Source organism: Gobio gobio, assembly GCF_949357685.1.
Source record: "Gobio gobio genome assembly, chromosome: 9".
In the NCBI taxonomy this organism is placed as follows: domain Eukaryota; kingdom Metazoa; phylum Chordata; class Actinopteri; order Cypriniformes; family Gobionidae; genus Gobio; species Gobio gobio.
In genome coordinates this window covers 45,803,318-45,829,568 of record NC_137115.1, presented here as the reverse complement: position 1 = coordinate 45,829,568, position 26,251 = coordinate 45,803,318, and the positions used below count along the sequence as shown (strand labels likewise).

The window sequence follows — 26,251 nt, the reverse complement described above, 5'->3', positions numbered from 1 at the left end:
TATTATTCCAACATCAGAACAGAAGGCTCAAATTTATCTGACTAGCAGATGAGGAGGTGATATATCAAGTAAACTTGTGCTGACCAGCCCTTCGTGAAGATTTACTTAGTAGGCCATTGGTGGAAGGTGGATTTTTACGAATCACTTGGAGCAATTCAACTTTTTGAAGATGGATTATTTACAAAAACCCTTTCTCGAAGCCTATAAGGAGTTCAGGCTACATCAAGATCGTTTTTTTTGAAGATATTTTCCCATGATAAAAATGCATCCTACGGAAACTTTGAATGCCAAGGAAAGGCAATATTAAGCATTTCCTTCCCCAATGACTACAACACAGATGAACTGTATGCAATACAACATAAATCATTGTGGCCAGAGTTTGAATGCACTTTAGTCTGTGTGTGGGAGTTTCTGCTTTGTAGAGCTGTGATTTCATTTACCCTAAATCTTAACTGTAAAAAAATATATTCATATATTTTGTTCAAATTTACATTATAATGAAGCACATACTTGTATTCCAATATATATATATGCAACATACTTGTATTTCAATATATATTTAAAGGCATATAAAAAGTACTGGTTTAATCATATTATGTATGTATTAGTGTGAGAGGTCTAGGGGTTAAAAATCAGACCTCACAGAAAGAAAACTGAAAGAATGCACTGCTTTTTGCACTATTTAGTGTATTTTTCTCAGTAATATTCTGGAATATATTCCTAAAACATCAAGTATCTTTGTTTCAATTTATCTTTTAGTTGATCGACTAGCCTTGCAGAATTGATGTAGTCGTCTTTGATATGCTTATGATATATTGTGTGATATTTGCCCTCATTTGATACAAACGTATTGACCACATTGGTTGAATTCTTGATTAAGTAGCAAAAGATGACTGAAACAGCAATTGTTAATGCCTTTGAGATGAGCACTATTATGTAATATAAATATATATTTGAATTATTAATATACAATGTAATCTAATTTGACGTTTTCAGTTGACTGTTTTTTAAACCCAACAACAAAATTAGAGACTATCTAACAATGACAGTGCCTTAGGCTTTAGGAAAGAATGTGTTTATTGTTCCTGCCAAACCTCATGTAATGAGGGCAAATGAACACACAACATACAATAACATTTCAGAGGCCATAATGCACTTTGTAATTACAGGGCAGCCATATAGCGACGCAAAATACCCTAGATCTCTTACAAATGTGTTGATTTTTTTAGTGCAATACTGTTGCATTGATTTATATGATTTCCCTAAAAAGCGATCTTGCTGCATTGATTTGTATGATTTCTCAAGGATGAAACATCTAATGACTTAGATGGGAACTATGATGGAATAAAAGAAATTGCACTATGGGTGATAACTGTATTAGATATAGTTTTATTCAGTGTTAGTTTATACTCTTATTTTTTCACTACTCCCTACTAAAGAGCGATAATAAAATGGTTTATTTTGAGAAGGGTGCTTTTAGGTTGCAAGTCTTTCATTGTATACTTTTTTCATAATGTGGTTAATTGCACTGGTAATAAATGAATGTAGATCAACACAGCAAGTCAAAAAAGCACGAAAGCAAGAAAGGAAAACAATGTTGCATATTAATTCTGGATGTGGTCTGTTCCTGACTCCCATCATCATGTTACAAAATATGTACACACAAAAATTGTAAAACAATAAACGTATTTTAAAAGCACGCAGGATATCTCATTTTACTTCTTAAAATACATGAATGAGAGGATCACATCAAAGTTATATAGGCCTATGAAAACGCTACAAAAGGGTGATATGATAACGCTTTATGGTTCATTTTGAAAAGGGTTAAATAATGTTTTCCATTATGTGATTACTTGTAATGGTAAATTAATAAATTAATTTAGATTAAAAGAGCAATAGTTTAGTAATACAATAAAAAACATGTATATAAAACAAAATATAAAAATCAGCTTATTATTTTATTTGCAATTTAAACCAACCAAATAACTCAAAAATTAAATAAACAATAATTTTCTAACTCTTACATACAACAATGAAATACAATGAATGACAGCATAAATAGAAATAAAAATAAAGGAAGACAGTAAAAATACAAATTAAATATGAAGGTACAGTAGAAAAAACAGGAAGTGAATCAAGTTACATAACACTCAACAGATTGTCAAACAGTTGCACAAATTTGACACTTTTTTGTTGTTAATTCTTTTTGGAGTCATAATTAAGTGGTTGAAGTCACAAAGAAAATTATTTAATTTGGGTACTGTTTACAGAAATTACAGTTAAAATGAACATTACTAAATTTAGATGCAATCTTGTTTGTGGGGTATATTATGCAAAATTCTTAAGTGTAGTTCTTTAACCTTGTTGGGGATACAACAGGTAAGAGCCATGCTTTTTTTCCAATGAATCTTTTATAAAAATAAAAAAAAACAATGTAAATATATATATATGTTATTATGTGTATGTATATATATATATATATATATATATATATATATATATATATATATATATATATATATATATATATATATATATATAAACAAAAAACACATCAAATCCAGTGCTTTCAAAGCATTACATGTTTCCATCGCGTTTTTGTTTTTAGTTTGTTCCAAAAAAATTACATAAAATTTTAAGTAATTTACAAAATGTGAAAAACTTGGTTTGCATTGAGCCCACTTCTTTTTATGTAGGCTATATGGCGTTTTAATAAGATCAATTAATGTATATGTTGTTCTTTACATTCGTAATTGTCGTTCTGAGTATAAAAAGCACATCGGATATACACATTTCTATCATACACGTCAGTTTTCTATTAATGAAAATCTACTTATCTTTTTTTATTTATTTTATTTTTTATTTCCAAAGATATAAATTTTACATTTCAGAAGATACATATATTTCACATATTATTCTTTGAAAATGTCCATAACATCATGAAACATAACACAAAATAGTAACAAAAAGGATAACGTATATAAGCCTACATGTGTATTCAAATTAAATAAGAGGAGTTTAATTCTTTGTAAATGTCCATAGTTCGTATTGCTTTGCGGTTTGAGAGTCCTTTGAGAGTTTCGAAATAAATATTCATGTCAGCCTTAAAATGGGTGATATTGGGAATCATATCAGACCATTTACATTTGTGGAAAATCCACTTATCGACATAATATTTATTAGCCTCGCTGACGTATGACAAGAAGCAGACATGTCGTAAAGCTAAACGCATGGTCGTAACACAGGAAGTAGCCCTATGTCCCGGATGTGCTTTTACAACAGAGTGCCGTATTATGGTTTTCATCGAGCGCCAAGGCTGTGCAATTCAATCTCACTAATATCGTAATCAACAGTAAAAAAAAAAAGTGATTAGTGCAAAGATTAAGAAGCGATTATATTATCCGTCATACGATGTCAGTTGTACCTCCGAATCGATCATCTACCGGTTGGCCTCGTGGAGTAAATCAGTTCGGCAATAAATACATTAGCCAGCCGGCTAAACCGCTCACCCTGGAGAGAACAATCAACCTGTGAGTAGAATTCACCAATGAAAACGACGTGCAATTACTTTTATTTCATAACTAATGCTCAGCGATCCCAGTGGTGCATTATAGCTTCTTTTTGAAAGAGCATTAACATTTGAAAACGCTCCGTCCTGCCTATTGCTGTTTGGATGCGTAACAATACACACTGGGTGCGTCTCAATCAGCTTCCTAGTTCAGTAGTCGGGCCACTGATAAGGGAATCGGCCATTTTAAGGGGTTTCTCAATCGCAAAATCCTTCCAAGGCACTGAATGAGACGTTCGCTCCCTAAAAAGTCCCACAATGCACCGTGAAAACCAGGGAGCATCGATGCTCACTAAGTTCTTAAGCGCGAAACAAAAATTAAGTGAGCCAACTCACTAGACATACATAATGGCTCGCGATAGATGTTTTTAAAAATACAAACCATAATTTAATTCGCATTAATTTCAGCATAAGCATACATCGCTATACAGGTAATATAATGCATTTATGGCTGAAATGTTGCACGCATATGTAAAAATCAAAGAATTTATCATAATGTACTTTAAATGACATTTAAAAAACAATATCAGAAAGATACAGTTCTGTTGTTGTTCATTAATACCAGTGATGTTGTCATGTCGCCAGAAGAAGTCATCAGTGTCCCAATGTGTAGTGAGCCAGGGTCCTTACTAGTGTCCGAATATAATGTACAGTACACTATATAGTGATTCTCTAGGAACCTGATTGAGACGCACTCACTGAGTCACATAAACTGATTTCGATTTCATGTATTTCTCAAATCTATACATTTATATTGGCATGCATGCATGCAGGCATGTAGTGATAGTAGGCAAAATAAATGCATTCAAGGCATCTGTTTTTGTTATATTCCATGTGCAGTAGTTGGCACTATTTTCATACTGTTTTGTTTGTAGGGTTGAATAAATCAGGGATTGAAGTGCTCTTCAACACGGGTGCCTATGGTTGTTGCAGTTGTTGTGGTTCTGTATCCTCTTGTTTCTTTTTTTTCTCTCGAATGTGAAACAACAACTCAGGCCAGTGTTGGGTCTGGGTAACTTTTGTATAATTAGTTTTTTGGTTTTTATCTTCAAAACAAAAATCCAAAGGTACGTGGACCAATGTTGTCACATTGCAGACAGAGTAATTAGAGCCAAAAAAATTCAAGGTCCATGTGCGAGCTGCACACAGAGTAGAAAAATGTACTACTGTGGTGATAAAATTTGTGTCATGTGCGCCAGCATACCCATATTTGACACACCCACTTCAGGTCTTGCCGTCTCTAATACTGAGCTCATGAGTTGAATCGTGTGTTAGATGAGGGAGACATACAAAATGTGCAGTGCTGGGGGTCCTCCTGGACAGATTTGAAAACCCCTGCCCTAGCGTACATGTACAAATCGAAGGATACTTTGAGATTCTGCAGCTGATGCTACTAATCTCAAATGGCAGATATTGGCTAATGGTCCTGTATTTCTGTCCTGTGTGCTGATCCTCTAGTGGATCAATAACATTCTATCATATCCTCATTTAAATGATGTGAACGTTACGATGTTTGTTCTTCACAGATACCCTCTAACAAATTACACATTCGGCACCAAGGAGCCGCTCTATGAGAAGGACAGCTCGGTAGCCGCACGCTTTCAGCGGATGCGGGAGGAGTTTGAGAAGATCGGGATGCGGCGGACGGTGGAGGGAGTTCTGATCGTGCACGAGCACAGACTCCCTCACGTGCTGCTTCTGCAGCTGGGAACCACCTTCTTCAAACTGTAAGTGGCCACTGTTTCACTGGAGATTGTGTGGATGTAATCAATAAAATTTTGTCAAAAGGAGAGTGTGTGTATATATATATATATATACAGTGCTCGACATTAACTTGGATTTTTTGAAGGGGCAAGTGAAAAACAATTTTACTTGCCCGACGGACAAGTATCCTGGTTAAAACGTCAAAACAAAAAATAACTAGGGAATCACCAAAGTGCAATAATGATTCTGCATTCAGTTAGTGTAAGTGGAGTGGATATCGATAGTGGATAATAATATAAAACTAACTGACGTTAACAAGGTTGTGCTGTTGAGGCTCGCGCAGCCTCTCGAGGAGAAAATCCAAAACAAATGAGTGCCGCTCATACAGAGAAACTCAGTTAACATACACAGTTAAAATAGTGCAGTTTTTATATTTATAACATATGATACAGTTAAGCAACATTACACTAACAAGAGTGTTGTTTTCCTGAATACCATCACGACTGAAAATGACACTGATTTCATACGCCAGTTCCATAAACAATTATTTAACATTAAGTCACTTACATTTTAGAAGCAATATGGACTGTTTTTGTTCTATTTCAGCAGCGAAAATAGTTCCAAACAAATATCACAGCAACCGTAATGCATCTTACAGCAACAGTGTGTGTTACTGAATGATTCAGCGTTTTAGTGAATCGGTTGAATCAAAGATTCAATGGCCTATTCGTAAACGACCGCCAAATTCTTGAATGATTCAGCCGTTTCACTGAATCGACTCAATGACTCGCTCATTAAGACGGTCACATGCTGCCACCTACTGGTGGTTTAGTTTCATCTTTCCAACATTTCTTATTTGTATATTTAAAATAATCTATAACATTATTTAATGCAGTTGTAATTTTTCAGTGTAAATGATTTAATTTGATTGGTAACAGCCTATAGTGTCTTATTCTAATTTAATTTATTGATCAAATTTAATATAAAAGGAAAGCTGAAGAATACCCTATATTTAATACGATTATGTAAAAATGCCCTTTATAAAAAGGTACAAATATATGACAAATATGGATATTTAAATATGTCAAAGCTGATTAAACACTGGTGAGAATATTGCTTCAGTATAGATTATATTTACAAAAAAAATCCGGACAAGCAAATGTTTTACTCGGACAAGTGAATGACAGATTTACTTGTCCGAAGGACAAGCGTGTGAACAGGCTTAATGTCGAGCCCTATATATATATATATTAGGGATGCACCGAAATGAAAGTTCTTGGCCGAAACCGAAAAAGAGGAAACCAAGGCCGAAACACCGAAAGAAATTATGCCAATTATTAGTACCATTGCATCTATGGCTATGACTGTGTACAAACTTTACTAAAATCAAGGCATTGCAATTGCATAAATTAATATTAAAGTTTCAAAGAATAAATCAATTACAAATTATGCCAATATTTATTTAGCACATTGCAACAATGCACAGTATAAAATAAAATTCTAACTAAAATGTTTAACTTGACCCAACTCATTTGTACATTAAATTATAATGTAAAGGCCTACAGAAAGGTTTTAAAATTAAATGTTCTCTCATAAAAACAAAGTGCATTTAGGTCTAGTGCATTTTAAATTTGTCTCTGTAGGACTACTACAAGAAAGTGCATTCAGAACAAGTGCAACTGCTTAAAGATACAAATATTTTCTCTGTAGGCCTTCAACATAATAGTGTATCAAAACAAAGACTGCCATAGCCCATATGTTAACTGTAGAATAGGGGTGTAACGGTACACAAAACTGACGGTTCGGTACAGCAGTTTTACAAAATGGCTTTTTATTTATTTTTATTGGTTTACTGAAAAAAAAAAGTATCTGTCCTTAAATTAATTAAATTATAACTAAAAGTTTATTGAAGATATTGCTGTAAACTATATAGGGAGCCCTTACTTGCACATTAATATTAAAGGTTAACAACAGAGCCCAAACTATTAGCCTAAATTCAGTGGCTATTTATTTTTAGGTCTAATAATCAACACTCAAATAACAGTACGCAAACATGTAAACTTCACATAAGGCAGTTTTTGCAATAACTTATAAATCTAATTATAAAATAGTTTTTTATCCAATTCGTTGTTGAAATATAATCATTTATACACAGTGTCTGTCATTTTCATGACAGGTTTATTTAAACATGCATGAAATAATCAAGATATCATTAACAGGTTAAGTAGAATATAATGAATATAACGGCTAATATAGGTCATATATTTAGTGAAAGAGTTAATCTCTAGTCAACTCACAGCTGTGGACACTGAATGACTCCTGAGGTAAATGTGATGCTAAAGTTTTGACGTCTTTTCGCCGTTGAAACACTGATTTGGCGATTACACCACATATGATACTTGACAGTAAGTTGTAATGTATCCTCAACAACACACCTTAGATGTTCATTCATGTTTATTCTTAAGGAAGAGATGATCGATCGCGCTCACAGATGATCGCGTTCACGCGTCCGCCGCTTGAACTGTGATGTGATCAGTGATGCCACATTAAAGAGCGTCAAAACGGCATTTATCGTTTGAATTTCGTGATACATGTTGATCGATGTTGGTGTGGGAACTCGTATTGAAGTGTGTTCCGCGCTTAAAACATGCCCACTGTAACTGTTAACTGTTAAAGATAGCATTCGGAAACCGTTCGGTTTCACAGTGAAGTCTGGTCCTCTTCTCATCGAGAACATGAACAGCTGCACTGAACAGCTCTCGCTGTCTGGCTTGTGCATGGAGCAGACGTGGGTGTTTCTCAGATATACGGAAATACGTACACACCGCAGACATCTGTGTTGGCATCTGTTTGCGTCATCACAACATTTCGGCCGTGTTGTTTCGGTGATAAAAGTCTTTCGGCCGAAAATGCACTTTTGGGCCATTTTCGGCCGAAAATTTTCGGTGGCCGAATATTCGGTGCATCCCTAAAATATATATATGTATATATGTGATGTTTTGCTTTTCTTTGCAGTGTTTTGTTTGATCATCCATTGTGCATTTGATGATAATGTGTCTAGTAACATTTTTGTCAGTGGCTGACAGTTTATATATTGTTTTTGCAGTCCTGGTGGTGAGTTGAACCCTGGAGAAGATGAGGTGGAGGGGTTGAAACGACTGATGACAGAGGTATCACTGTTTTTCTGACTGTATTAATATGGTAATTGACGGCATTTACAACCCCAAATCAGAAAAAGTTGGGACAGTATGGAAAACGCAAAAAAAAAAAATTGATTTCTAAATTTACTTTGACTTGTATTTCATTGCAGACAATATGAACAAAAAATATTTCATGGTTTGTCTGATCAGCTTCATGTCATTTGTAAATATGCATCCTTTCCTGTAATTCAGACCTGCAACACATTTCAAAAAAAGTTGGGACAGTAAAGCATTTACCACTTTGTAATGTTGCCATTCCTTTTCACAACACTTAAAAGACGTTTAGGGACTGAAGACACCAAGTGATGAAGTGTTTCAGGTGTCATTTTGTCCCATTCTTCCTGCAAACAAGTCTTAAGGTGGGCAACAGTATGGGGTCTTCGTTGTCGCATTTTGCGCTTCAAAATGCGCCACACATTCTCTATTGGAGACAGGTCGGGACTGCAGGCAGGCCAGTCAAGTACCCGTACCCTCTTCCTCCGCAGCCAGGACTTTGTAATGTGTGCAGAATGTGGTTTTGCATTGTCTTGTTGAAATATGCATGGACGTCCCTGGAAAAGATGTCTTCTTGAAGGCAGCATATTATGCTCCAAAATCTCTGTACTTTTCAGCATTAATGGTGCCTTCACAGAAGGGCAAGTTACCTTTGCCAAGGGCACTGACACAACCCCATACCATGACAGACCCTGGCTTTTGGACTTGTTGCTGGTAACAGTCTGGATGATCCTTTTCTTCTTTGGTCCGGAGCACACGGCGTCCATTCCTCCCAAAAAATACCTGAAATACTGATTCATCTGACCACAGTACACGTTTCCACTGTGTGATGGTCCATCCCAGATGCCTCCGAGCCCAGAGAAGTCGACGGCGCTTCTGGACACCTGTTAACATAGGGCTTCCTTTTGGCACAGTACAGTTTTAACTGGCATTTGTGGATGTAACTACATATTGTGGTTCTTGACAAAGGTTTGCCAAAGTAGTCCTGAGCCCATGTGGTGATATCGCTTCTAGATGAATGACGATTCTTGATGCAGTGCCGCCTGAGGGATCGGAGATCACGGTTGTTCAGCTTAGGCTTGCGCCCTTGTCCTTAACGCACTGAAATTCCTCCAGATTCCTTGAATCTTTTAATTATGTTATGCACTGTTGAATGTGAAATATCCAAATCTCTTCCTATCTTTCTTTGAGGAACATTGTTTTTAAACATTTCAATAATTTTCTCACGTATTTGTTGGCAAACTGGCGATCCTCGGCCCATCTTTGCTCCTAAAGGATTGTTCCAAATCATAATTACAATCACCTGTTGACATCACCTGTTTCAAATCACATCATTATGTAACCTTTTGACCTCATTACTAGCCCTAAATTGCTCCTGTCCCAACTTTTTTTGAAATGTGTTGCAGGTCTGAATGACAGGAAAGGATGCATATTTACAAATGAAGTTGACCAGACAAAACATGAAATATTTTGTGTTCATATTGTCTGCAATGAAATACAAGTCAAAGTAAATTTAGAAAACACTTCTTTTTTCTTTTTTTTGCGTTTTCCATACTGTCCCAACTTTTTCTGATTAGGGATTTGGGGTTGTACAACTACATTTTGTTCAGACAAGTCCAGACAAAAATCCTTCGATCGGAACACATGTAGACAAGGGAGACACATTCCTGTTTACACCTGGTGTCTCTTTGTCCACTTTCAGCCACTTCTGTCCTAAATTCTTCAAGGGGAGGGTAAATCTATGGGCTTTTTCAGATCCTTTGATCTAATGGACAAAATGAGCTTGCACAATTTGCATATGAACGTGACCGGACACAACAGAAAAACATACAGAGAGCAGCAGATTTTGTTTCTGCTCTGATAGCCAGAAGACCACAAGGTGCGCACTTGTTCAGGAAGAAAAGTAACCAGCGCTTTACAACCACCGATTACAATGTCATTAGTTCAATAACATGCATCCAAGGGATGATAATGTTATTGATTTACCTTAGATACGAGCGAGCCTGCAGTGTATTCGCGCATAGTGAGTGCAATCAGGGCAGCAAATGAATGGCAATTCACTGTCTCCTCAAAAGAGTCTGTTTGCAAGCAGCAAAGCCGCCTTCAAGCGACACACATACGGTAAACCCAAGTATTGTTTACTCAGCTGCACATAATGGCACTAAATTATTTATTTTTTTAAAAACTATATATTGACCCGTGTTCTGTTTTCTATCATGCCCGTGCATGTTTGTGATGACGTAAGATGAACGCAAACGCACCAGGGTTCAAGTTGAGTGTGAAACCAGACCACCGCTGCGGAGGCGCAGGGAAGAAGCTTGCTCGGGCCGCAGCAAACGTGCCCAGTATAAAACACCCTGAGAGTTGACTGACAGCTTTTAGGTGCGTTATTGGCAGCGCCGCCCCTCTGGTAACATGAACGCGTCACCACCACATCAGCACCGAAAACATGGGACGATAATCGCACAACCTATTCGATATTCTATAATTAAATCAACTAATCGAATATTTGAAAATCGTGACCCATCCCTAGTTTTCAACCACCTCTGGAATTATTTGAAAGTGAACAAGCTCAAAACGTTTTACACCCCGTTTACACCTGTATTTAGTGTCGTCCACCTGTGAATGGATTGGCAAACACATCTTAATGCCAGGTGTATACAGGGCCAGTGTATCGTAGAATCTTGAATGACATTAAATGCCATGTTATGTAATAAAACTAGCAGAAATAGATTTGAAAACATTGCCGAATAATTCCTAATTTTCTTGTCAAGATTTTGGGGCGTCAGGATGGAGTGAAACAGGACTGGGTGATTGATGACTGTATTGGGAACTGGTGGAGACCAAACTTTGAGCCGCCTCAGGTGGTAACTACTCCGTTCCTTTTTCCTCAGACAAACACGCACTGGATCACCAACAGCATATATTGTTTTGTTCGTTTTCAAGCACACTAAGATTTTGCTTCATGTCTGGTTTCTTTCCACAGTACCCCTATATTCCAGCACACATCACTAAACCTAAAGAACATAAGAAGCTTTTTCTAGTACAGCTGCAAGAGAAAGGTAGGGTGAAATGTGTTTTGTTTATTCAATGCACCTTGTGCAACATGATTATACAGCTTAACTTGTGTGTCGTGTGTCTTTAGCATTGTTTGCTGTGCCAAAGAACTACAAGCTGGTGGCCGCCCCCTTGTTTGAGCTCTATGATAATGCTCCCGGCTACGGCCCGATTATATCCAGTCTTCCACAGCTACTGAGCAGGTGAGATATTACTTTTAATATGAGACTGATAGGATGAGTTATAAAAGCATCTAGTAAATGGGTTTTGCATAATTTAAACAATATTGATAAATGGTGTCTAAATACATGAGCTCTTTCCCCACCATTGACAGAATTTCCAGCTTTCTGTGTTTTCACTGTTGTGCGGTAGGGGGTGCTATTATGCATCTTCTGAAAGAGTACGGAATCTGTGGATCAAAATACAGGTGAAGAAGAAGCTGAGAAAAGTGATAGCATACGTAAGCAGATGGATATGTAAAATAAAGCGATTATCAAACATTAAACCGTATGGAAATAAAAACTGCCAAAGTTACTGAATGAAATGTCGACCCAGGACGAGATAGGACTGTGAAGCTTTAGGGGTGTTGACAGAAGTGATCTTCTCCATCTATGTTTTGATCACTTCTGAATCTCATTCGGATGTACTCTTTAGCCCTATTCGGATGGTGATTGTTTCAAACATCCGTGAAAATACATTTGCATGGCACATCAGTGATACAGGGTTCCCACGCTTCTTGAAAGTACTTGAAAGTTCTTGAATTTCAGACACATGGATTCAAGTTAGAGCATTTTGTTAGAGTAGCATGGTGCTATTACAAAAATTGGCCTTCATGCGCTGCCAGAACAAAACAGCGCTACGGGAAGAAGCATGGAAAACCTGAAAAAATGCTGCGTGAGTGGATGGATCATTTTCACGCAAAGACAGCTCTGCATAAGGCCGGCTACACACTGCAAGCGTGGCGTTTCTGTTGCGCGTTAGCTGCGTGGCGTTTTCTGTGTCTTTGCACACCAGAAACGTGTCTGATGTGACGCTGCTGCTAAGTGACATAGTGGAAGGCCTATACTTAATGTTAAACATAAATATGTAGCCTACTGATACAGCAAAGACAACGTCAGCAGTATTGACCGCCATCTACTGTCAAAAGCCCTATTTGGACGGTAATTGTTTCTGGTGGGGTATGTTCATCATTGACAGGGGCTATAGTGATTTTATTGCCGTCCGAATCCAGAATGTCTGTTTTTCTCCCACCACCGTCGTAAAACCCCCCGGCCGAATGACCCCCTGTTTTTTTACAAACTCCAAAGACGTGTGGTCATTTAATTGCCGTCCGAATCCATATCTCTGCGTTTTCAAGAATATATCACTTTAGAATTCACTGTTTATCCTTTTTGACCTCTGCAGAGAACCGTATGGTTGCGCTTCGCTGTTATTTGGATGCGTTTTAAAGATATGGACTTTTACTACTGAAATGCTGGCAAGTTTTTACAACAGCAATATATTTAGTCACCGCTCAAAAAATAAAAAGAAGAAAAGCACGTAAACATTTGAAATGGGCCGTTATAACTACAACGATTATATATGTTAAATATAATATATGTACAGGTCTTATGTACAGGGGCAGTCGTGGCCTAATGGTTAGAGAGTCGGACTTGTAACCGGAAGGTTGCAGGTTCGAGTCTCAGGTCAGGAATTGTCGGTGGGGGGGAGTGAATAACAGCGCTCTCCAGCACCCTCAATACCACGACTGAGGTGAGACCCTTGAGCAAGGCACCGAACCCCCGACTGCTCCCCGGGCGCCGCAGCAATATGGCTGCCCACTGCTCCGGGTGTGTGTGTGCGTGCACTTGGATGGGTTAAATGCAAAGCACAAACCCCAAGTATGGGTCACCACCAATTTCAAAAGTTTACATGCTTCTCTTCTGTTTCTCCTTTGAGCAACAATTCTTGTAAATAACATTTCAGTAATAAAAGTGTAGTCTTTAAAATGCATCCAAATTACAGCAAAGCTCTAGCCTGGATGCCAGCCGAACTTAGCTCCGCCCACAACATTTTTACTCGGGCAGTTCGGTCTGGAATTGATCGGTAGAGAAGTAATAATGCCCGAACAGAAACTGTTCGGACCAATGAAATTGTCAGGGCGGGCTTTAGACGATGATGGACAGATGATAAACAGTAACGTAATCATCCACGTCATCAAAAGCCGCTTGGGTTGAGTTTGTTCTAATCCTAAACGGAGAACTTGTTCGTATATGCATTCACCTTTACTATTTCTCTCAGAAATGATGATCGTGTTGGTAAGTACTCTGTGTATCCTTAAATTATTTTTTTTACAACACCGGCAAAGATCGTACACTAATCTTGTTCTTCTAACGTTAGGCTACTTATTCCAGCGTGCGTGCAGGTACAGGGTTGCCAAGTTTTTACAACAAAACCCGCCCAATTGCTAACGTTCCTCAAAACTAGCCAAAAACAAGCCCAATAGCTTTCCAGGGGGGGTTCTCCGGGAAAAAAAGGCATTTGGGGGGTAAAATATGTGTTATTTTGGCAGGGCTGGCAGCTAAAAATCGCATTCCTGGGTTTGTATATCACATAATTGGGGTCGCTTCAACCCGCGGACATAGCAACACAGTGCAGTTGAGTCTGTTGACATTTGACAACTAACGTTGTGCGTCGCTCCGTTGCTCTGATTGGTTGTAGGTCTATCCAATTGAGATCTTTCCTGGTTCGGTTGAAACACGCCCCATAATCACAGCCCAACGGAGCGGTCTCACACTCATATTCTGACTAGAATTGAGTATGACGACGTCAGGCTAGCAAAGCTCTGCAGTGGTCAAAAAGGATTTAAACAGTGAATCTTAATTGATCTCCTCTTGTAAACTCAGTGATGTGTATTCATACGGCAATTAAATTACCACACAACCGTGGCGTTGTAAATGTTGAAAAAAATGTGTATAAAAAATGATGGCTTTTTTCAATGCTGGCGGGGAAAGAGTGACTGTTGTAAATCCTTTTTTCACTAACTTGCTTAATCTATTAATTCCCCTTCACAGGTTTAACTTCATCTACAATTGAGAAGCGTGCGGTTTTGTCTCGACTTTGGGCTGTCTCTGTGAGCGCAGTCTGATGGGAAGGAACGGGTGACAGAAAAAGTGCTGGTGTTTTGACGATGCCAAGGTTTTACATTGTGAGGCATTACATTGCGTGGAAATGTGTGCATTTTTTTTCTCCTTTACAGATACATTGCAACTCTTTGTTATTGAACTTTGTCATCCAGTAACTACATTTTTATGTTAGAATAAGTGATGAATACAATGTCTTTAGAAAAAAATGTTTCAGTGAATTTTTTTTTTTAACCTTGTATATTTGTCAGTGCTTTTTATAATAAATTGTTCTCTTGGAGATTATGCAGTTTTCCTTTGTTTTATGTTTGTTGTTGTTAATGTGTTTAAAGGAAATATTTGAATTTGACATTAACAAACTGATATGCTGTATGGCAAATTATGGTACAGTATATGGTATTCTCAAAAAAATAACCGATCACAAAATATTAAAAATATATATTTGATGTTAAATAATATTGAAAAATACATGAAGCTCCTTTAAGGGTGTTTTTTTTCATGTTTCACTAAGGTTTATTTGACCCAAAACAAATATAATTTCAAAACAATTATATAATCTATAGATCTTTCTGTCCTTTGGAACTAAACAGGCTGTTAAATGACTGACATGAATCAGAACATGCATATGCAAAACCACATTTGCTACCCCACAGACAGCACAACATTGAGACATTTTTCCTTAAATGTCATTATTTATTTGTTTGTTTTCTACGACCTTTGTTTTTATTTTACTATGTTTTAAATGACTTTATAATTCTGTGAATTCACAGTTGTTTTATTAAGCATATTGTTTAGTTTATTAATGTATCATTTTTATAATGTATCATTTTACATTTATAATCCTAAACAATGTAAATTTACATGGAATTGTCATTAAATTTTCAATCACATTTTCAAATTTATTTGTTTGTACAGTAACTACTGATCTTTTATCATATGCTATCATATTGCTAATAACTTATTAATGAATGTGCTACAACCTTTGCTTGTGGCTATGATATGCAATTTATTTTTCCAGCTACTGGTGAGCATGCCATTTGGCATATGTTGTTTCGTGGGAGGCGTTCTCTCAATAACTCCTATATTTTGTTTCTAACATTAGAGATTTAAAATATTTGATCATGATGGAGCTCAACGTAAGCTTCAATTCCACATCTAACAGCACTTTTGTGGGTTCAGAACAGATTGCTCCTGCTGTAGTTCTGGGTTTGTGCTGTTTGGTGGGTTTGCCAAGCAACATCGCAGTGATCATCAGCATTGCTCGTGAGTGGAACAACAATTCGAGCTTTACCTTAAGTCTAATGCTAAACCTTGCTGTCTCTGATGCTTTGACCCTTTGCTTGGCTCCTGTCGTGCTGTGTGGAATACTGTTTGGATGGAAACTTGGCCTTTGGTCTTGTAGGATCCTGTTCTTCTTGGGTCACTGGAGTCTGTATGTTGGTGTCCTGACGGTCACCTCCATGAGTGTGCACCGCTATCACAATGTCCTCAAGTCAAGGGTCACTAACAGGAAGCTCCTGCACAGACTGGAAAGACGGCACAGACGCCTTCAGCTGATTGGCATCTGGACTATAGGCTTTGTTTTTTCCCTACCAATAATTTTCATTCAAGGACTCAAAGACAAGAATGGATTGCAAAGATGTCAGAAGACAATGCAGTCACGGTCTGTAGTAGTGTCTGTTTTGCTTCTTGAGACCCTTTTGGGGTTTGTCATTCCGTTTTTGATCATGCTAACATGTTATCTGTGGTTGCACAAAGGCTTGACCAGAGCTCCACAGGACCAGAAACCCAGAAATCAGGGGGCAAACGTTAGGACTTACAAGAAGAGACTCGTGGTCAGCATCGTTGTAGCTTTCTTTCTGTTTTGGACTCCTGTGCACATCATCAATGTGATTGATATAGTTACTATGACTGAAACTTCTCATCCAGATGTATTTTCCCAACTGAAGTCCTTCCGTAGAGTTTACGGTGATACAAGCAAGGCTCTGATTTTGCTAAACTGCTGTCTGGATCCATTTCTCTATGCCGTCTCTTCTGGAAATATTGTAAAATGTATCAGAAAGAAATAATTCAAAATTTCTGATTGGATTATTTACTTCCGTCCAAAAATATGTTTTAAAGACTACCTGTTTCCTCATTGTGGTTTGCAGTAGATGAACGCATGTTAATGGAGAAACAATATTCAACATAGATCTGCATTTCGTATGCATTCGTTCATGATCTAAAATAATTGATTTGGTTATGAGAGACCAGAGTATATGGATTACAAGTCTATATTTTTGTAATATGTCCCTTGGAAAAAGACTAAATAGGTTTCTTGACGTTTGGCTAGTTATTGTTCAAATCGAAGACAAGCACTGGTGTAGTTCAAGATTCAAGAGTTTTATTTGTCACATACACAGTTATATACACAATATACAACTGGCAGTGAAATGTAAACAGGTCCGCTCCATGGACAGTGCAAATAACAGTTACAAGAAATTAAAATAGAAATAGAATAAAATTAGAATAAAAAGTATTAACATAAGTAGAATTATAAATAAATCAAGTAAAAGATAAAAATAGGAAATAAGATAAAAATTAAATATAAAAATTTAAATATAAAAATATAAAAAAAATAAAAAATAAGTGGATATGATAAGTGAGATAAACTGTAGACTTAGAAATAAGTGGTTAACATAAATATATATATATATGTATATATAAAGAAGTATAATGTGCAAGGTTTATTACAGGTTGTTACGCAGTAACAATAGGAAAGTAAAGTGCAGTGCAATGGCAGTATGTGGATGTTAATGTATAAACTGCACTATAAACTAGTGCAGGCTATACGCAGGTATAGGGCGTATACCCACTTCTTTATCAGTCGGCATTGCGTATACCACTTTTAAATCCCCTCTGATGCGCATATTCAGCAGTGTTTTGCATTAGCCATGACAGTCCAGCACATTTATAATTATATGTATATAACGTCGTATCACAAAATTACTGTTCAATTACTATTCTTTATCGATTAACTTGGAGTTAGTGAAGGCGGGATAGGCGGAATCGCGCTGAATGACACACAACAGAAGCGCTTTCTCTCACGTGCGCTCTCTCTCTCTCTCTCTCTCTCTCTCTCTCTCTCTCTCTCTCTGTTGCACGCGCGATCAGTTCTCCTTGCGCCTGAATATTCAAATACACGCGCGCACAGATGTCAAAATATCCATCGTGTGGAGTATCTCACAAGAACACAGTCGGTTATGGCTTAAGTGTACGTAAACAGGTGGGTACCCAGCCAACATTGCCATGTGGGCCCCATGTGGGTTTTTGATGGGCTGTCACTTGGGCCCTACATTGGCAACCCAAGTGGGGCCCATAGAATTTTGTCCATCGGCTCCACATGGGCCCCATGTGTGTTAGCCCATAGGGGCACATGATGGGTCCATAGTGGGCTCTAAGTGGGGCCCATTTGTGTATTCATTATAGGGGCCAATATGGGTCCCATATGGGTTCTAATAAATGGGGCCAAAGTGGGCCACATACAGAACCCTTATGGGGCCCAATTGGTTGATATCACTGGGCCCACAAATGGCCCCTCTATGGGTTTTTTTTGTGGGACCCGAGTGGGTGAGATCTGGGCCCCATTTATATGTCTTTTTATTCCTGTAAGTGAAATTAATGTGCTGATTTGCAAAATAAACTATCAAACCCTGCCAACTTTAAGTTAATCTATGTTTTACTGAACCTGTACCGGACCGTAATAATTTAAATTACATGAAAAAATTTCTACTGTGAAAAAAATGACTTTCAACTCAGAATTTGCAAATCACCTTTTTATTGATCATAAGAAAAAAAAACAAGAAAATAAAAAAAAGTTAAGTCACACAGGACATGAGCATTGAAAATTCTTCAGTCCATCACTCCTGGGATTGGGCAGACCCATCAGTTTCATATCTAAAGAACAGTAATGAAAGAAAAGACAGAAAAGGCAATTTGTCAGGACTTCTGAAATGGAGGACCCAGATGCAGAGTGAACAAAGATAATTTATTGACAGGACAGTTCAACAAGGCACAAGAGGGTAGTGGATGAGTGAGTCCAAACAGCAGGGCCAACGGGGAACAATGACATGACGGATGAGTGTGACTGCTGGAACCAGCTCCAAGATACAGCAGGTTGAAGAACCTCTGAGGACTGACCAGACCAGGTAGATGGTAATGGAGAAGACAGGGCAGGACACAGTGAAGCAGGGATCCGTACTTGCTGCTCACACACTCAGAACCAGTCCAGTTACCAGGCAGAGGGAACCAGCAGGCAGGGAATCCCAGGGAGGCGGCAGGAACTAACACAAGACAACACTCAAGACAACGAAAGAAAACCAATCAAATAAAAACTGACGAAACTATAACACTAGAAACAAACGATAAACTAAATATAACTGGAGCTAGAAAAAGGGGAAAACAAAAGAGAAACCAAAATAAAGCCTGGAGAAAACTAGAGCAAAATAAAGATAGAACCTTGACTAAAAATTCAGGATCAAAGGGAAAAAACTGAAAATAAATAAACTCAAAGCCAAAAATATAGGAGACACTAAATCTCTAACTGACTTGGCAAGATGAACGAGCAAACACTGAATACGTACAACAAACCAAGGAGGGAAAGGAACTCAATATAAAAGGGAAAAGCACATGAGGATCAGGTGAGCACAATTAGTGAAATGAGGACTAGACAAGGACTAAACAAGGGGGCGTGGTAACCGGAAACAAAGAGGTGGGACAAGAGGAACACAAGGCAGACACAAACAAAGACAGACAGAGCCATGTGCTTAGACACAACACAAACATAGAAACATTAAACAAGGACAACACAGACAAGGCTGCCAGGGCAGAACCCTGACACAATTAGTTTAAAATACTATCAAAACATTAACAAGAACACTCTCTTAAAAAGCATACATGATTATGATAAAGCCATGCCTGCACGAGGCAAGTGATTTTAGATTATTTAAAAAAATTATTTTAATGAAGTGTGTGTGTGTGTGTGTGTGTGTGTATGTATATGTATATGTGTATATATATATATATATATATATATATATATATATATATATATATATATATATATATATATATATATATATATATATATATATATATATATATATATATATATATATATATATATATATATATATAAAATAGGGTTAGGCTGTTACCCATAATTGTATAAAAAACAAAACCAACTGCAAACAATAAAACTTTACAATTCTAAATATAGCCCAAATGTGGCCCACATGGGACCCTCAAATAAACAATAATGGGCAACCTAACTGGGCCCCACAACTTTATCCAAGATGGGGCCCACATTCAGCCCATCAAAGTGCCCACTCTGAGCCCATGCCCAGATGACGCCCATATAGCCCAGATAAAAACCACGTGGGGCCCACATGGACATGTTGGCTGGGTAATAACTGGATATGTGTCAGAATATTACGTCGATTTATTCAGCAGCCCAATTAAATACCTGTCATTAATGTTAATCAAACAACTACAGGTGTTAAATGAATGTATACATATTAAATAAACCTTTTTTTTTATTTAGGCTACTATTGTTTTTGTAATTTGCTTATTTGCTTCTTTGTTCTTTTATATAACCTAAAAAATAACTCATATCATATTAAATTTCTCATATTAGCTCATATTGTCCACCCCTTGCCCACCTGCACATACCAGCTGATATGCAATGTAGTCTTGATTTGGGTGGTCACTCTGCATTTTAAAGTTTGAAAGTTTTTTCAACTTTAATTATATAAAATGTAATTTCCAAACAGCAAAATTGTGGCCAGTGAAAATGCTGAGTGGCTTGTAACTTTAGAAAACCACGAGCCACAGTTACTGCTGAGCAAAAAAGTTAATGTCAAACCCTGTATAATAGTTTAACATATTGTTTTGAATATTTTGTTGAATTCTTTGAAAGATGATGATATTTAAAAAAATAAAAACTAATCTCTGACACCATGCTTGCCTCATCTTGAATATTATATTCATTCATTAGGCCTACGTAGGACCAGTGATATTTGCAAATTGCAACTTAAACTTATAATGTTGGCACACTCAGGCCTACACTATCTGTTGCAAATGAGCCATTCCAAGAGATAGTTCACAAAATAAACTACTGGCAGAGACTACTTGCAAGGTGAGAGAATAGTTGTTTGACAGGTTTGAAAACCCCTGGAATAAAGAATAATCATAATGTATAATTATATTGTCTCTATTGTCTGTATGCCAGTATTGATTGCAAAATCTGCACCTCTTCCGTGGCTAATATTAATGTCATAGTGATCGTCAAGCAGCAAAAGTCAAGAGACAATGTGCAAATACTACTGGCTCATTTTCAGGTGAACTAAATATGCAAGACTAGTCTTACATGTCACTGTTTATAACACAGGATGTTCATCTATTGCTTGGCCACTTTAAAAAAAATTGGGGGCATAAATAAGAGTATACCCACTTCTCCAGGCACCACTACACCACTGAAGACAAGTGTACTTACTCTTTTGCATACATGTGCCAAAACACATGCAGTTTGCTTAAATCAATAAGACATTCAAATTTGATGTGAACAAGAAACAACATTTTCAGAGGTCAGAACGTTGTTTTGGGAAAATTTGGTAACACTATTTTAGTGTCATTGTTACATATGCTAGGCTACATGTAGTTACTATACTAATAACTATAAATAAATATGCATAATTACATGCAACTAACATTAAAACAAACCCTAATCCATAGTAAGTACATATTGTTAATTAACATTACTCCGTACTTAAATGTATAGTGAAACAAGGACACCTTAAAGGGTTAGTTCACCCAAAAAAGAACATTCTGTCATTAATTACTTACCCTCATGTCGTTCGACACCCGTAAGACCTCCACAAACTTACAAAGTCCATCTCACTACAGTGGTTCTACAATAACTTTATGAAGCGACAAGAACAGTTTTTGTGAGCAAAAATAACCTAAATAACGACTTGTATAGTGATGACGATTTCAAAACACTACATCATGAAGCTTCGAAGCGTTATGAATCAGTGAGTCAATTCAGCGGTTTGAATCGCCAAAGTCACATAGATATACATAATAAAGGCTAGATGTCTCGTGCGCGCTGCTGGCCAATGGAGGTAGACGTCCGCACCTGGCGGCCATCTTGTCACAGCCAGCTCGCTCACTCGTAACATTGTTTTCAAGGGTGCTTGAACTTTTTAAATAACCATAACTTGCTCGATTTTCTACCGATTTTCAAACTGTTTGATTTGTTATTAACGTCAGAGAAGTAGTTGACACTGCAAAAATTATTCATAATTTATTCAAGCATCCATGATTATAGCCACGTTAATAACGTTTGTAAGAAACCAAACCATTTGACTTTATAACGACGTCTTTAGTGCCTTTATGGTGTAAAGTGTATTGTGCCAATGGAGGCCTTTCTGAGCCATCGGATTTCAACTAAAATATCTTCATTTGTGTTTCCCGAAGATGAACAGAGGTCTTACGGGTGTCAAACGGCATGAGGGTAAGTAATTAATGACAGAATTTTCATTTTTGGGTGAACTAACCGTTTAAAGTAAAATGTAACCAAAAATTCTCATTCGAGAATTCAGCCAAATCGTTTGAGAAACGCTGTAAAACTAAGAATTAAGAACGTCCTATAATATAATACCATGACATTATATATTAGTATGGGCTTAATAAGATGTTTCTTTTTTTTTTTTTTAAATAAGCATATGGGGTAAATGTTTGCAGCTTTCAAATGGGCTACTAATGAGAGAAATGAAAAACGGAAGAGAAAGAAACGTGTGAAAACCACAACCAGAAAAATCCAGCTATTTAAAATAATAATGCAAACAGAAGGCTTTAACAAGTTCATATACCATTGATTAACCTCCAAAAATGTACAGTATGTGAAAATGTTAACCTATTCTATTACACCCAATAAACAAAATAATGCATGTATAAAATAGCATCATATGACCCCATTAAGGGTGAAGTGTGAGCTCATAATGTTGTCTCTCTACCTTTTATTTTAATTTGCATTATGTTTAGTTGAGAAGAAAGTTCATATAGCGAGTCAAAGGGGATCTTTAAATGATTTGTAATCATTTTTTCCCGCTTGATCAAGATGATAGCAAAGCTGTGGCTTTTGTTTACAGAAGTGGGAGGAGTCAACATCGCCCCTGTTCTTCAGCAGTCATAGCTCAGATTCAGCATTTTTCAGACAAAAGCATTTGATGATGGAGCTAACATTAGGCTTCAATTCCACATCTAACAGCACTGCTGTGGGTTCAGAACAGATTGCTCCTGCTGTAGTTCTGGGTTTGTGCTGTTTGGTGGGTTTGCCAAGCAACATCGCAGTGATCATCAGCATTGCTCGTGGGTGGAACAACAATTCGAGCTTTACCTTAAGTCTAATGCTAAACCTTGCTGTCTCTGATGCTTTGACCCTTTGCTTGGCTCCTGTCGTGCTGTGTGGAATACTGTTTGGATGGAAACTTGGCCTTTGGTCTTGTAGGATCCTGTTCTTCTTGGGTCACTGGAGTCTGTATGTTGGTGTCCTGACGGTCACCTCCATGAGTGTGCACCGCTATCACAATGTCCTCAAGTCAAGGGTCACTAACAGGAAGCTCCTGCACAGACTGGAAAGACGGCACAGACGCCTTCAGCTGATTGGCATCTGGATTCTAGCCTTTGTTTTTTCCCTACCAATAATTTTCACTCAAGGACTCAAAGACGAGGATGGATTTCAAAGATGTCAGAGAACAATGAAGTCACGGTCTGTAGTAGTGTCTGTTTTGCTTCTTGAGACCCTTTTGGGGTTTGTCATTCCATTTTTGATCATGCTAACATGTTATCTGTGGTTGCACAAAGGCTTGACCAGAGCTCCGCAGGACCAGAAACCCAGAAATCAGGGGGCAAACGTTAGGACTTACAAGAAGAGACTCGTGGTCAGCATCGTTGTGGCTTTCTTTCTGTTTTGGACTCCTGTGCACATCATCAATGTGATTGATATAGTTACTATGGCTAAAACTTCTCATCCAGATGTTCATGACCAACTGAAGTCCTTCCGTAGAGTTTATGGTGATACAAGCAAGACTCTGGCTTTGCTAAACTGCTGTCTGGATCCTTTTCTCTATGCTGTCTCTTCAACAAATATTCTGAAATGCATCAGAAAGAAATAATTCTAAATTTCTGATTGGATTATTTACGTTTCCTCATTGCTGTTCTGGTGTGGGTTGCTGTTGATGGAGAAACAATATTTCACATTCATCTGACTGCATTTAATACATGCTTTTATTCATATATACTTATCAACATGAATAAAGTATAACATCATTTTAAATAATTTATTTTATTGCTGTCAATAGTATATTAATTGAAACGTTCATAACAGGATTGCAGTTTTTGAGATTGATTGTGGTCTATGGTAACAGTCTAGAAGAACTCTAGGATTTTAATTGATAATTTATGTCAGGGTTTCCAAATTCAAATTTATAAAACCATTGCTAAAATTGCAAAATAAAATGTATATACAAATTTTGTTTAAAAATGTAAAAGGTTTTTTTTTTTCTACTGAATATTGATTTATTCTACAAACTACTGAAAACATTTTTGAGACCATATATATATGGGCTTTGGAAAATACTAAATGAGTTTCGTTTGCTTTGGCTACATGTGTTAGTTCCTGTGTTAACGTCAACATTGCATTTCACTTCTGCATGTTGCGGCACTGTGTGAGATAAAACAGTCACTCATCTCACGGTGTTTGCTAAATTTTGTCACAAGCCTAATCTTTTTTAATTGTTGTGTTACTTTTGCTTTGGTAATCCTCCTCTGCCAGTGTCCTCTTTTGTGCAAAGAAATAGGTTTTCTGACTGTTCTCTCCCACGTGGAGATATTGTAATCTAAAATTTCAAGTAGGATAAATATTTTAGGAAAATGGGCTTTGGGTTTTTTGTCTGGTTCAAATTGTATATGCTGATTTATGTGGTAAATATTTTGCAAAAGGGGCAACATTAAGAGTAAACGGAAGAACAGAAGAGAATGAAACGTGTGAAAACCACAAACCAGAAAGAACAGCAAGAGAAGAATGTTAATTGGCAGCATCGACACACTTGATGCCATGGGACCGAGTTCAAGAGATTTCCTGCAAAGGAGGGCTGGACAGTATGGAGATCACACTGCAAAAGGTGATGTATTTTGCTGGTTGTTGCTTTTTTGAGGTCTGTAAAGGTTAATTTGTTATTGTTAAAAATCTATTTCCGTATGGAGAAAATGAATGGATGTTTTACTTCAGGAACCCAACTGTCTATTTTTTGTAAAAAAACTAAGTATTTTATAAAAGGAAATCACAGACAATATTGTGGCAGGTAGGATTCTGTTTATGGCACTGCTCCTTCATTCAGTGACGTTGAGGCTGTAATGTGATTGGTTATCAAGGCACACGTGAGACACTTTCTCCACCGGTAGAGCCACAGACCCTGGTATCTCTTAATAATAAAACCAGACTCACTAGAAACTTCCAGGAAAGAGTTGGAGCTAAACTCTGCAGGACGTTGACCCTTCATGAGCAGGTTTGAACACCCATGGTCTATTGAGTTTAACAGTAACCACCCACTTTTTTCAGAGGCCTTGGCTCCAAAAGTATGTTTCACATTGAGAGTTTTAAGAAGACTTCTTTAAAGCGTTATAAGTCATAAATCAATCCAATCAGCTATTAGGTGAAACACAACATTAACAACTTTGATTTGAAGCAAAATGTAACGAAGGCTACACTTAAAGATGATAAGGGCTGATTTTGATTGCAGTGAACCAGGTGTGTCGGTCAGAACACCACAGAGAGAAGCATCAATTTGAACTGATTTTATTTTCACTGGTATGGAATATTAACAGGAGAGGGAGTCAGCCTTTACATGAGCCTTAACAAGAAGGGGTTTGAGCTAAACAGTGCAGTGGACTGTGGAGGGCTTCCTTTACGGCCTGCAGAGAGAATTGATCCTAGCTTTGCTTGACCCTGAAGGTGATGGCCAATAAACATGCAAAAGGACAATGACCCAAATGCGTGAGCAGGTTGAGCACATTTAGTGGAGACTTAGATTTAGTAGGTGCACAGTCAGTGAGTCCTGCTTTAATTGACGTAGAACTGGCTCATAAGTGGGCTGAATACTCATTAACAGACGTAGACGTGTTTGGTATGCTCGTAGTTGAGATGTAGATGTACAGTTTTATGAGTGTGTGGTTTCTCTGCAACACACAAAGAGCAATACTCAAATAACAGCAACATCAGTACAAATAATCATCATTCACATACTGACTATAGGCTGCTCCCTTCAGACAATGACAATGATCCATAAACACCTGATATAACATTTCCATCACATTTACTTTCACTATTTATCTACATTATTTACTAAAACATTATTAACATTATAATTCTGAACTTTGAAGATCCACCCATAAGTTATAATAACTGGCACGGATTAGTTAACATTGCCATGTAACATTATACAGCCGATCACTGCCTCATTACAGATAACGAGCATCAATCAACATTGAAGGAGTAAAGTACTCAC

The 26,251-nt window shown here is 37.3% G+C and overlaps 3 protein-coding genes across 4 annotated transcripts; all 3 read left to right on the top strand.

Annotated features, from left to right (window-relative positions):
• The first annotated feature begins 3,256 nt into the window (after window positions 1-3,256).
• nudt21 (nudix hydrolase 21) lies at window positions 3,257-14,925 on the top strand. Of its 2 annotated transcripts, none has more exons than XM_079824825.1 (7): window positions 3,257-3,530; window positions 5,095-5,295; window positions 8,379-8,442; window positions 11,241-11,330; window positions 11,453-11,528; window positions 11,612-11,726; window positions 14,577-14,925. In XM_079824825.1, the coding sequence occupies exons 1-7, from the start codon at window positions 3,412-3,414 to the stop codon at window positions 14,596-14,598; spliced, it is 687 nt and encodes a 228-aa protein (XP_079680951.1). In that variant the 5' UTR covers window positions 3,257-3,411; the 3' UTR covers window positions 14,599-14,925. The 2 variants fall into 2 exon arrangements, with proteins under 2 accessions (XP_079680951.1, XP_079680950.1); XM_079824824.1 differs by having other exon boundaries at window positions 3,264-3,530; window positions 11,241-11,333.
• Window positions 14,926-15,769: 844 nt separating this feature from the next.
• Window positions 15,770-16,714, top strand: LOC307132032 (leukotriene B4 receptor 1-like; the record flags this gene model as incomplete). The annotated part of the gene is made up of 1 exon (XM_079826166.1): window positions 15,770-16,714. One exon carries the CDS (start codon window positions 15,770-15,772, stop codon window positions 16,712-16,714), a length of 945 nt encoding a protein of 314 aa, XP_079682292.1.
• A 6,189-nt stretch (window positions 16,715-22,903) lies between these two features.
• LOC307131521 (C-C chemokine receptor type 7-like) lies at window positions 22,904-24,216 on the top strand. Its single transcript, XM_079825224.1, has one exon. It carries the CDS (start codon window positions 22,913-22,915, stop codon window positions 23,858-23,860), a length of 948 nt encoding a protein of 315 aa, XP_079681350.1. The 5' UTR covers window positions 22,904-22,912; the 3' UTR covers window positions 23,861-24,216.
• Window positions 24,217-26,251: the final 2,035 nt, after the last annotated feature.

What these genes read in the sequence shown, in the direction of transcription:
- nudt21 (XM_079824824.1), top strand. Translation starts at nt 3,412, where the DNA reads ATGTCAGTTGTACCTCCGAATCGATCATCTACCGGTTGGCCTCGTGGA. An exon ending in GGAACCACCTTCTTCAAACT is followed by an intron (nt 5,296 to 8,378) that starts GTAAGTGGCCAC and finishes TTGTTTTTGCAG; the next exon opens with TCCTGGTGGTGAGTTGAACC. An exon ending in ACTTTGAGCCGCCTCAGGTG is followed by an intron (nt 11,334 to 11,452) that starts GTAACTACTCCG and finishes TTCTTTCCACAG; the next exon opens with TACCCCTATATTCCAGCACA.
- LOC307131521 (XM_079825224.1), top strand. Translation starts at nt 22,913, where the DNA reads ATGATGGAGCTAACATTAGGCTTCAATTCCACATCTAACAGCACTGCT.